Below are 13286 nucleotides of genomic sequence, written 5' to 3' on the forward strand. Positions count from 1 at the left end.
ATAAGATGTGAACTTATTTGAATAAATATTTTATGATAATTTAAATGTGAAAAATAGTTAAACACTTTAGTTAAATATAAAAGTTAAAGATTAGTACGTCTGCACATGTGTGATATTTTCATTAAGTTTTATAAAATGTGATACGTAACTTAAAAAGGTTCTCTACTCCTCACAAACAAGCAGAAGATGTAGATGACCTAAAAAATAAAAAGAATTATTTTAAATTTAAGAATAGTAATTATCAGTAAGAAAATTACTTAGACAATACAGTTCGGTTGACTCATTGGTAATAAACTCATTTTTAAGGGCTTTTAAAACTAAAATATTTGTTTGATAACATTTTTAAACTTTATTTAAATGATAAAGTTTATATTTATGTAATTTTACTTAAATACAAACAATTTAAGTTTAAATAAACAAAAAAGAAAAAACAAATGTTTAAACTTTCATTTTTTATTAAACAATGACACTCAACTTAAAATTAAAACGACTTTTATAATATCAAATAGTATTAATTAACCACATTTACAGTTTAAATAGGACCTCATATATGTTGCAGTTTTTAATTTTAAATTTTGCCAAAATATCTTGTTTAAAGTTATTGTTATAAAATTGTTAGTTACTAAACAGTTTGAGTGTTATTCTTAATTGCTTAGTTATATGTGAAGTAATTGTCTGTAACAGCTTTAAGCAATCAAAATAAACAACTAAATTAAAATAATTTATCTGTATGGTATTAAACTGTTTTAAAACAAGGTAGTCAAATTAAACGTAAGTCTTTTAAGTATACTTTATAATTAGCATTTAGTTTTATCAAAAAACATCAAACAAGTTTTATTATTTTCTATTATATCAAAGACTGTTAAATTTTTATTTTACTTCGTTTATTACATTACAGTCAGTAAAAGAAAACGTCTTTATAAAAAATAAGCTATGCCTTCAATTAAAAAAATCAAACAATTAGATCGGTCGTAAAAGTTCTAAAGTACTTCGACTTTTAGTGAGGTAATTTAGCTTATATTTGTTGTGTACTAAATATTAAGGCGTAAAAAGGTCAAAGATGTACAAAAGGCTGTACATTGTGAAAATGTATGATGTTTTCAACTAATATCAAAAGTTTTTTTCAGCTAGCTGTTTAAAGAAAAACGACAAAGAAAAAAGGACGGAAAATTCGACAAATCTATTTTTGCTGTTTTCAAAAAAGAGTAGAACAGATTGCTAAATTTTGATTAGATAAAGTTTTTTTCGATGTCATCTAATTTATACAAATATATGCTGAAAATTATGTGCGGGCGAACAAGCATTTTATAACTCTGATTGTAATTACAGTCTTAAAATATACACAAAAAGACAAATGAAAATACAGACAACTAATTTAAGTAGAAGTGATTCCTACAGTTAAAAGAGGCAAGATTGTTAACTGTAATTTGCTGAGAAAAAAGTTTTAATGATTAAGTTTGTATCATAAATACTTTTCAATTTATTACATTGTTTAAAACCTACAGTTGATAAAAATCTACAAAGAAACCAAATTATAAATAAAGAGGTCTTAAAACGTTTTACAAAAATAAAGTTTCCAGCCAGCTGAGAACGGAGCACGAAAAAAAAACGGAATTCCAACAAACTTAGTCCTCTTTAAAACCTCCGCAATTTTAAAACAATTTTCCAAACATGTCGTCACAACCGGAAACTGGTTAGTCCTCCTTCAAGTTGCACTCGCGAACGTTGATTCGTTCCAGCGCTTCGCTGTGACCGAGGTCAACTTTGTGCTGTGAGGCGGACGAAGTTGCTAAGGTGAAGTCGCGAAGGCAGCCGACGAATCCTTCGGTGTATCTGCCTGATGTCAAGTATATCACGTCTGGAGCTCCACCTTTAATTGAGTTTCAATCAAACTTTTAATATTTTTTCTTTTGAAAAGTAATGGTTTGTTGTAGATTGATACAAAAAAGACAATTTAGTAAAACAAGCAAAGCTTAAATTTACTATAAACAACCATATCATTTTAAGATGATGAAAAAAAATGCTATCTAGTTTTCCAATAAGAAATAATAAAACAAAATTTAAGATAAGAATAGTTTTATATGTTAGTTTAAAAATTCATGTTCGTGTTCTACAAATATATTTTTTTACACTTTTAAAAACTAATTCTAAAATAAATCATATTAAATGAGTTAAAAAGATAAAAAAAAATCCTGGGGTTTACATACTACTTAATTAAACAAACCTATGTATACCCTTCCAATAGTTTTTATATCAACTTGGTTTCTATCGCTTTTCGTGTCTTCCGAGTCAAGTATGGAGTCAATGAAAATATCAACGTGGCTTCCTTCTCTAATAACTACCACTTCGTGCCATTTACCGTCGGACACAAAGCTTTTACTTCTCGTCGTGATCATTTTGTTAAATTCTTTTGTGTTTAGACCTGTTGAAAGGTTGTATGCGACTTTTCCTTCCACTAACCCGATCTCAATGTAGGGAGATTTCGATTTACCCATGTTCATTCCGGCCAAGCTAAAATCCTGTTGCAATTAACCAATGTAAAGTTCCTAAAGATTGTGAAATTTAAAATTACAGTAGATAACTTATTTAAAAAAACATTAACACTTTAATATTTTTTCTAAGTTACAGTAATTAGTAATACAACTAACTTTTATACTTCAAATTATTAAGATTGCAACTGAAACTTAAGATTCATAAAGTTTTTAAATGAAACAACTGTTGTTTAAAATATAAGACTTTTGTATAACCATTATGTTTTAGTCTAATTCTATTGATTAAAAAACATTTTATGCTACACTTAATAATTTACCTCCCCATGAAGTAGTATAAGACCATTGTTGTTTATTGTTTTTAATTTGAAAGAAACTGTCTCTGCTTGACTATTGTGCAAAAACATGTTTGGAGTATAAGATATATAAGAAGATCTTGTAAATCTTGCAGCACTTTGAACTATAAGGTATAACTTATTAAGATCGTATTACAACTTTTATTTTTTATCAATTCAATGCATTGTATTAATTTTCTCTGTATCGGTAACTCAAACTACCAATAACATGTTTACGTTAAACTCTAAGTTACTTAAAATACGGAAATTCTAACCGAACCTGTATCAAAAAACTAAATATATTAAAAACAATTTTAAGATGGGCAAATAAAAAAAAATAAGTAAACATATAAACTAACATGGATAGTTATTGTAAGTAGAAGATTCCTTTTTTACGCACTCACTTACGCCTTCGAATTGAAACTTTTTACTTTCAAATGAAATAAACTTGTCGTTTATTTTTAGCTAAAAAAACAAAATTATTAATTGCAAACTTTAACTACCAAAAATTTTTATATCAAAACTTCTACATAACAGTTGTAGATAGGGAGTAGTTGAAGAAAATTGCTAAAAAACTTAACTGTTTAAATATTTTAACTTGATTACTTACCCCGTCAATGCAACCTTTAAAACCGTCAAAGTTGAAACCATTTGGACCTCCTCCTATGTAATAAGAATCATCGGTTATAAATTTACCATTTTTGTTTTTGGATTTGGCTTTTCCATCTGGAACACCATCTATGAACAAGTAAGATTTGTTCTTTTTGACTTTTGCTTCAACAGTGTGCCATACACCTACTTTTGCCGGCTGAGATTGAACTTCGGTTGCAGTTTCTGTAAAGTTTAAGTATTTTTTAGATGTTATATTTTATAAAAGCAAAACAATATTTTTCATTTAAGTCTAGTATTTAATATAGAATAAATGAACATAAAAAGTTTTAATAAAGTGATTTGATAAAACTATTAAATAGATATCTGTCAAGTCAAGACAAAACTCGGTATACAGCTAAAAAACTTTATTAGAATATTTTTACTATGTTTTTTTTTTAATATATAGAGAAATAACCTGATCCAAAATTAAAAATGAAATTGATTGCTCCATTTTTTACTGATAGCATAATAAATGAATTTTCATCGCCTGTTTGATAAAACAAAACTCCGTTTTCAGTTGTTGACCGACGAATTCTCATTGAAATCTTAAACTTTTTTTGAGGAGATGGTGATTTTGTTGATGTCTTCTTTAAAAAGGAATCCTGAAAACGCATCGATTATGATTTATTTCTAATAAAAGACCTTGACTTACAACAAACAAAAAAAATTAAGTTTATTATTTTACTATTGATAAAATATACGACGGTGATTATTAGATAAAAATACTTCTTACATACCCCATTGAAAGTCAAAGCTCTAGGTATAACGCCTCTGTCGCTTCCCAATTTCTGAGGTTTTTCTGTAGTTGCAGGAGCGATTTCAATCACACTTATCAACTCCTCTTCATCATCAAAGTTTCTTGATCGCCCTTCAACAACGTCAATCATTGCGGAAAACCTGCAGTCTTGACCGTAGTAACCTCTGTTACATTTGCATAAAAACTTTTTAGAAGATCTGTCAACAACACAAGCTCCGTTCATACACTTACCTGTCATATTTGAAATTTCTCAATATAAATATTTTAAAAAACATACACAATGTTTAAAAAATGCTATGTACTCAAAATTTTAAATAAATTTGTTTTAATTTTTTTATAAATAAACATTTGCTCGTAGTTTAGACCTTTAAACAAGTATTGTATCTACTAACTATTCTTTGTTTAAGCGCGTTTTTAAACGAATCATATGTAATATTAAACCAGTTTTGTTCTAGTTTGCTAGAATACTATTAAAAGTAATTTTTTTGTTAAAATTGTCATAAATAACTCTAGTTAATATTTTTATGAGCAATAAACCATAAGTCTGCGACGTAATGTAAATAAAAAAAGGAAAAACAAAATGTAGTTATTAAATTATATTTTTTTATACATTTTTATGCCGACCAGTTTAGTTTGTATTTTAAATAAGAGTCTAACATATAAACAACTTTATATATAATTAGAATTCTAGTTTAAAAAAATCGTTTACGCACTCTCACAAAGATCCTTTTTCATATCATCGTGGCAGCTGTCATTTTCAGTGCACTTGGCGCAAACGAATCCGTGCATGGTGCTGTGGGACTTTATGCAAGTTTCGTTGTCGGCGCACTTTTTATCGTGTGGGGAGTTCCCGCACACATCACATTCAAAAATTCCGACTTTCTTCGAGACTTGTGCTGGTGAACTAAAGTCGATCATTTTTTGATCCGTCAAAAGTCCAGATGATTCCAAAGATTGGTACCCAAGTTGGCTGATGCAACCTTAAAACAAATGTTATGTTAATTTTGGCTTAGAAATCTGCAGACAATGTATCTTTCAAATATTTTATATAAAAAATTTTTCAATTTATTATACAATTCTATTAAATTAGCAAAACAAAAAGCTTTGATTGTTAAAAAGTTAAATAACCATAAGAACTATGTAGTGTATAAACTGCTACTTAGACAAGTCTTAAGTTGTTTAATTAAAAAAATTACCATAGAATCCAGTTTTGGACTTTATAAACTCCAACTCTTTATTTAAAACTTTGTCTGTAGGAATTCCTCCTACGTAGAGGTCACCGTCAAGATCTAGTCCACGGAAAGCGCCAGGAGATAATCCGACTATTTCTTGTTGATCATCCAACGATAACCTTCCTTCGCGTTCATCCCGATATATAAGCAGTGTGTGCCAATCGTGCAACGTCACTGGTTCGTTTGAGCGAGCCAGAAATGTTCCCGAACCGACGTTGAACCTGAATTCCACCTGAAAGGTTTTTGTTAGTTTATAAAGGAATTTATTTTAAGTATTTTGGAAGCTTTTTTTCACAAAAAATAACTTACTTTTTGTTTAAAAAAAAGTCAAAGACTTTTTAAACACTTGAATAATAAAATCTACTATAAGCGCAGAACTATAAAGTCTATATGTCGAGTTTAACTATAAAAGTCTAACGTATCCGTCGATCAATGTAACGCTGAAAAAATCCACAGCCATTTTCGAATCCATATATAAAAGAACTCCTTCGATTGAAATGGGCTTAAATGAAATCTGTATGAGGAAACCCCTAAAAAGTAAGCCATTGTCTGGTAATTTAATTGAGGTGTACGAAACTGGTGTTTGTGTGAAATGGGGTATTTCAGCTGTTTAAAAATTGTATTAAACAAATTAAACTTTTGGATGAAAACTTTACAAAATGTAAGCTGTTAATGTTATATTTCTTTTAAATTAATTTTTAATAAGTTTTTAAAGTAAATGCTAAATAAAATTTTTAAAAACAGCTTTAACCTTTGACTTGAAGTTTTTCAAAAAAACGAACCTTTAATCCTTACGGCTTTTAACTCTTACATTAACAAAAAATATAAAAATAACTTTTACTGTAGCTTAGGTAAAACGTAAATAAGTTTAACCTTCCACAGCAACATTATATTCTGACAGAACAACTCCTCTACTACTTTTACATTCGTATGATCCACTATCTATCAAGTATACAGATTTTCTTAAAACTTTTCTGTTGTACCCGTTTCCAGTGAGAAGTTCACCATTCTAAAATAGTAAACAGTTTTTTGGTTATAAAAAACTGTACATTATGCAATTTAATTTAACAAATTTAATAAAAAAAACCTTTAAGTAGCTCTTTAGTTTTCGTAAAATGTAATTAAAGTTTTATTGTTTGTTTATTTTCTATATTTACATATATGAAACTAGTATTTGGGCATTAGCTTGCGATAATTTTTGAGTCTTAAAGTAGTATTTAAAAGAAAAAAGTTAAGTCTTGAAAGCAGGCTTATTTAACGTTTTAGTATTTATAAATCTAGAAACTTAAACAGGTCTCACTCCTGGACATAACATTAAACTGTATCCTGGTGTATGACTCGATAACCGAAAGGTTTTTCGTACACCAGGTCCTTAGACCAAATTTTTGAGCGCTTTTTATTTCGTTTAATAAAAATAAATAAATAAGTAAGTGGTCAAATTTTTTTTTAATTATATAATATGGTTGTATAAAACTAAATCATCTTTAAATTTAAAATTAAAATTTTTTCATAAAAAAAATTGTTTGATCTATTTAAGAAGCTTTTTACTGAACTAATAAAAGAATTACATGTTCTTTCATTTTCTCAGTTGTAAGAATGATTGTTTTGTTATTATTTTTATTGTTTTAAAATTCAGCTTTTTAAACTAAATGCTAATATTTTTACTTAATGGAAAATTTAAAATGGTACATAATTTTTAAGCATTGCTTTATTTTTTCAAATTAATACAGAAACCGAGTATTTAACAGGTTTTTTAAATAAAAAAAAAATGTCCTAAGAAACTCATCAGTCAAATAAAAATTGTTCTTTTTCTTATAAAACAACCCATTAATGCTCTTTTAGAGTTAAAAACAACAAAACTTTTAGAAATAAACTTTAAGAATAATTTTTTCAAACCTTAGACCACTTATACAAATTATCGTCCGCTGTGTCGCACTGAAGTTTTAAAACATCCCCAGACTTAACTTGAACAATCTCTCCACCTCGCTTTTTATACGGCTTAAGTGTAACACTATCTTTGCCTTGTCTTTTATCAGTAGTACTGCCAACTGCAAGACAAATATTTGTGTTTTACAGAGTTTAAAGAGATAAATCCGCTTGTAATATTTCACAAGACAAACAAATTGCTTTGGTAAGTTTAAGTAATAAAATTTTTGCACAAGAAACTTGGTTAAATATACAAAAAAATGTTTGTACTACTTTTGTAAAACTATTTCTTTACAGTTAATGGTTTTGTATAGTATGTTTGAACGAAATTTCGTCGATTTATACAAAAAATATTAAAACTGGCCGTAACAAGTCATTTAAAAGTGTTCTACTTTTGTATTAAGTATAAAATTTATAAAAGTTAATAAATTAAAGTTTTTTTTAGGTTTAATAAAAAAAAGTTTTAAATAAAGTATTTAAGTAACGAAAGCTAAACTTATAAGTTTTATTAGAGCTGACATACTAAAAAACAACTATTTTAAATAAACTTTAAAATTTCTTGAAAATAAGTATTCTTATAAAAACTAGAACTTTCTACGTGTGTATAAAAAATATTTATATTTAATTTAAAAGTTTTGAGAACAATAGATTTATTCATTTTCTGACATATTTTTCATAAACAACTTTTATAGATCTATAATCACTAAGGCATAATAATACGCTTTATAGTATTTAAACTGAGCTTTAACCAAGTTTCAAAACTACATAATTTTACAAGTCTACAGGTATTTAAGCTGATTATTATGATATATTAAAAAATTAACTTATTACAAAACAATTATTCTTCTCGGAAGCTTTTAAAGTTTTAATCATAAATCGTTTTGTATCAAAAGCCTACTTAATTAGTTTGCTTTGAAATAATTATGATGCTTATTTAAACTTTAAAACTTGAAATAAACAGTTTGTTACTGTTTTTTGTTTTGAGTTACAATATTTTTCTTTTGGAAAATAAAACAAAATTTAATTTAGTACTGAATTCTGAATTTAGTGTCTTCTAGTTCATCCCAAAATTAAGTGAGAAATAAAAATTAATTGCTAAATTAGATTGTAAATTGTTACAATAATACACAATTTTATATCTTTATTAAGCCTTTATATGATAATATGAAACAAAATATTGATAAGTTTTTAAAAGAGTTTTACTAAAACTATTTACAGTAACTTAGTATTCAAATTATTTTCTTATAAATTTTGTAGTTAAATCTTAATTTTTGTATTTTAATATTGACTTATACAAAAACATATGCATAAAGCAACATAATAAATATACAAACTCGGTAGAATAAGATTGACTCTGGAAGCCCGGTATCCTAGCTTGTTTTCTGCCACGCAAGTATAAACTCCAAACTCTTTAAATGAAAACTCTTCAATAACAAATGGCACTTCTTCGTTAAATTCTTCAAGTTTAACTCCATCCTGAAATTTTATTTTTCAAAATATTACAAATAAATTTTCTTTCTTATAATAACTTTTCGAATAAGTGTTTGCCTTGCTTTTAAATTAAAATCATTCCTATTTTGTTTTTTTTATAAAGTAAGATAGATAGCTGTTTTTTGTTGCATTTAATACAAAAAATTTTAAAACTAAACTTTGTAATGAAAAATATGATGAACTTCTCTTGTATAGTGGTATACACAACCTTAAAAGTACTTCACGCTGCGTTCTAGATAAAAATTTTTAATATACGATTAAGAAAAGTTTAAAATACTATTTTAGTTTACAAAATAAATCAGCTGAAGTAATTAAAAGATTCTTGCATTTATCCTACATACCCTGAGTTATCAGAGCTATCAGAGCTGAGACCAGCGGGCCACAATGTTATTCTTTACCGACTTACTTAATACAAAAACTAACTTTTTGTTAACTTAATACTAAAAACTTTTAGATTGTATGGATGTTGTATATGTTTTATGACCGTAGTTTTTATTAACTTTTAAATGTTTTAGAAACTTAAATAAATTCTCTTCCAAGCGCTTTTTTGCTTTATATATTATTATTAGTTAGATGCAATCAAGATAAGGTGTTGTGGACTGCATAAATCCTTATGAACAAACTGTTTCCGGCAGATAAAACAGATATACTTGTTCTAGATAAATTAAAAATATTTAGGAGTATTTTAAAGTATGTTTTATATAAATATTTATTAAGATATACATATACTTATTAAAAAACAAACAAGGTCTTTTACTAAACACAAATATAATTCAACAATTTTCTTCAGTGTGTTACAATTGTTACATAATAAAGAAAATATTTAACTTATATAGCCTTATAATTGCATCAGAAATTAGTTAATCAAGCAAAACAAAAATGATTAACTAGTTTCTGATGCAATTATAAGGCTAAATAAGTTAAATGTTTTCTTTATTTTGTAACAATTTTAAAACACTGAAAAAAATTGTTGAAATATATTTGTGTTTAGTAAAAGACATTGTTTGATTTTATAAGGTACAATAGCAGACTAATGCTTAATACTATTTAAAAAAAATTATTTAAATTCTATCAACCTATTTTTTAGTAAATGTTTAACTTCTTTAAGTTTTGTTCCTTAAACCAGCGAAAAACTAGTTTATAGAAACCAAGCACTTAAAAAAGCAACTGATTGCTTTAAACTTTTTTTTCATTTAATGAAAAAAAAAAGCTAAGTATGAAAATTAATCGTTGTACTTGGTATAAAATTATAAATGTGTTTACTTTGTTGAGGGTAACTTTGGGGCGAGGCTCACCCTCGGCTAGACAGCTTATCTCAACCTTCTTTTGAATTTCGTAAACACTTTCATTGTTGTTAATTATAATTTCCACGGTAGGGGCGTCTGTAAATGGTTGGAAAAGTTAAAAAGTTATTAATTTAAAACTAGATTATTAAAGTCAAAAAATTACATGATCTAATATTGAACTTTAATGCAACTAAAATCAAAGTTCACTATTCGTAAAAGAATGGTAAGCAAAAACTTAAATTAGTTTAAAATTTAAACAAAAGTTTAAAAGTTTGTAGACTTCTAGTAAAGCATACATTGTTCTATACCTGAAGCGTTAAGTTTAGAAACACAACTTATATAACTCTGAGATAAAAATACCACTTTATAGCTTTAAATAAATGATATAAGAAACTATGATAAAACTCACATTTAACCGTTAGTTTTGCATACGAAGTAGTAGTACCGTATTTATTTTGCGCAATACACTTGTATCTTCCACTGTCTCCTTTTAATACATTGTTAATGATGAGTTGATTGCCCTTCACTACCATCTGATAAAAAAACAAATTTTGTAAGGAAGACAATAAAAAAAAACTGTTACGATTTGGGAATACTTAACAGTAGTAACTACTATGTAACATATAAATTTGTGATAAAAACAAACTAAAAAAATGTATAGCTTGTAAAACTATTTTTTTTTTCTAATTACTTAGTGAAGCTAAAAAATAGTATGTGAAATTATATATCTAAAAAACATAGTATCTTAATAAGAACCCGATAAGTAAACAAACTCTTAAAGTAAACAAGTTTCTACTTATTAGTAACAAATTACTTATCAAAACTTGTAATAGTATACAGCCGAAATTGTTTTAAGTGTCACTAACCCTTATATCTTCAAGTGGTGAATATTCACGAGACCAAGTAGTTGTTACGTCATCATTTTCTTCGTCACCATAGACGGAACAAGTAAAAGTAGCAACATCGCCTTTGTTTACTGTCTCTTTTGATGGCGATACCACTACTATTGGTGGTCCTAGAAGTTAATAGTTTTATTATTTATAAAAAAATCAAGTTAGATTTTTAACAAAACAGAAATTAAATGCATTCAATAAAAGTACAGCATACAAAGTATAGTTTTACAACTTTTATAAGAAACACACAATTAAATTTTTGTTTTCAAATTGTAAAAAAAGATATTAATAACTATAATTGTTTTGTATACGTTATCATTGTTTTTTTTCTTATCAACGAAATAAAGTTTTCAGAAAAATAATAATGTTGAACAACTAAAAAACTTAATTTGTTTAAAAGTAAGTACTAAGAAAAAACTTAGCAATTGTAAACAATATAATGCTTTAAATGTAGTTTAAAAGCTACGTTAAAACAATATGTGATTACTAAGTTCTTTATAAATTATTATAAAGACACAACTTAAAAATAGTTCTTAGTATTTTTGAACGAACCTAATAAAAACAAAAAACTGTTTTACTGTGCTTTAAAAGTTATACTATAAAATAAAAAGTTTTAATGTTTGTCAATTAATCAGAGTTTTGTAATAGTAATCTACATAACTATGTTATAATTTAAATATTTGCACGATTATCAAAGTAAATTTGTGTAGTATTGTAATCATACTATTTAAAAAAAAATCTATATGCTAACCACGAAACTATTAGAAAGTATAAATATAAAATTTTAATAAAAGAAAAATATGTTTCAAAAGATTTACTTCTTAATTACTGTCACGAACATTTTTTTTTAACTGTTAATTATAATAACGTAAGAAATAATTATGCAAGACAAATTAATTTTCCAAGTAAATGCCCTATACATAATTTAAAATTACAATTACATAATTAAAATTAAGGCGTAGAACAATTCATATTTATAGCTTTCATGTTTTGTACTTTAATTTAGTATTTATACATTTTTTTTTAAATTTCATTCTAACAGTTTCAGTATAAATAAGTTTATGTAATTATGTATTGGCTAATATTCTTTATTAATCTGTATGCTTTACGTAAACATAATACAATAAATAGATATTTTTTTTTATATGTGTATATGTATAATTTTCAAATTTAATTAATTGTATTAAAAATTAGAATTACAAATAATTTTGATAGTTTTTTTTGTAATGTACAGTATAAATTAAAAAAAACTCAAGCATCTTAATTTATTTTGATATAAACTTAACTTGTATTTATAAAAGTCAATAAGTATTTAAAAAATTAATTAAATAAGTTATGATTATTATATTCACTTAAGCAACAAGGAACTAAAAAAAAGCTATAAAATCAGTAACTTAAAATAAAATATTAGCAGTACTTTTTAAAAAGTAGTATAAATTTAACTTAAACTATGTATATATATTTAGATTCAATAAGAAAAAAAAAGCGAGTATAAGTTGAAAAACATAGTTTTTTGTTATTCTTAAAACGTACTTCAACAAAATTAGATACTTATTCTATACTTTATACATTTTTATTGAGTACTTCAAATTAGTGGAAGTAAATAAAATAAAGTCAACTCACTAGACAATGTAACTTGTGTGGTGGCAACGGCTGAGCCAGCGTCATTAGATGCTTGGCAAGTGTACCTTCCGCTATCCGTGGCAGGATTAAAGTTTTCTATTGTCAGTGAATTGTTATACCAGTTTACATTTGGCGAAGTAAACTTTGATTTATGACTCTGTTTGTATTATCATTTTACTTTTTTATTTTTTTGTTTTTACTTGTTGTTAGAAATAAATTGTCGCTTTTTAAACAAAAAATAGGTTTGCCTTTATATTGAAAAATTTATAGTTTTAAACTTTATTTTATTATGTATTTTTTTTAATATGATAAATTGCAAACAGAAAAATTCAGCCGTTCTAAGATCAGTAATTTATTATTCAATCTTTGTAAATTTAGAAGCTACGTAAAAACGACTGCATCCTTTGTTCTACTTAATTTTTTATAATTTTCAAGGAGCTGTTTGCTTGCGGTAGTTCAAAAACTTCATAAACGCGCCGCCCTTGTAAAGCATCCAACTTGTGTTTGGATTTCTATTAGGAGAGCAAAGTTTTTGTAACAAGTAAATATGTTAATAGGCATAGCACGCTTGTCTACTCGCTAATAATACTGGCTTAAACATGT

The 13286-nt window shown here is 26.1% G+C and overlaps 1 protein-coding gene across 3 annotated transcripts in view; it reads right to left on the reverse strand.

Moving 5' to 3' along the window:
* Positions 1 to 602: 602 nt before the first annotated feature.
* The window catches only part of LOC145829849 (basement membrane-specific heparan sulfate proteoglycan core protein-like), a 58743-nt gene continuing 46059 nt past the window's right edge, over positions 603 to 13286 (reverse strand). For 2 of the 3 annotated variants that reach the window (XM_082937722.1, XM_082937721.1), the window contains 17 exons: positions 12684 to 12840; positions 11034 to 11182; positions 10577 to 10700; positions 10145 to 10263; positions 8725 to 8866; positions 7361 to 7512; positions 6338 to 6473; positions 5883 to 6070; positions 5429 to 5696; positions 4946 to 5212; positions 4213 to 4463; positions 3891 to 4077; positions 3435 to 3658; positions 3184 to 3289; positions 2810 to 2949; positions 2225 to 2519; positions 603 to 1870 (listed from right to left, as the gene is read on the reverse strand). In XM_082937722.1, coding sequence (XP_082793848.1) covers positions 1695 to 1870; positions 2225 to 2519; positions 2810 to 2949; positions 3184 to 3289; positions 3435 to 3658; positions 3891 to 4077; positions 4213 to 4463; positions 4946 to 5212; positions 5429 to 5696; positions 5883 to 6070; positions 6338 to 6473; positions 7361 to 7512; positions 8725 to 8866; positions 10145 to 10263; positions 10577 to 10700; positions 11034 to 11182; positions 12684 to 12840 — 3081 coding nt within the window. In that variant the 3' untranslated portion in view covers positions 603 to 1694. The remainder of the gene's footprint in view (positions 1871 to 2224; positions 2520 to 2809; positions 2950 to 3183; positions 3290 to 3434; positions 3659 to 3890; positions 4078 to 4212; positions 4464 to 4945; positions 5213 to 5428; positions 5697 to 5882; positions 6071 to 6337; positions 6474 to 7360; positions 7513 to 8724; positions 8867 to 10144; positions 10264 to 10576; positions 10701 to 11033; positions 11183 to 12683; positions 12841 to 13286) is intronic. The other variant, XM_082937723.1, reaches the window with a different exon arrangement.

Source organism: Thalia democratica, chromosome 2, assembly GCF_965202585.1.
Source record: "Thalia democratica chromosome 2, ktThaDemo2.hap1.1, whole genome shotgun sequence".
NCBI lineage: Eukaryota > Metazoa > Chordata > Thaliacea > Salpida > Salpidae > Thalia > Thalia democratica.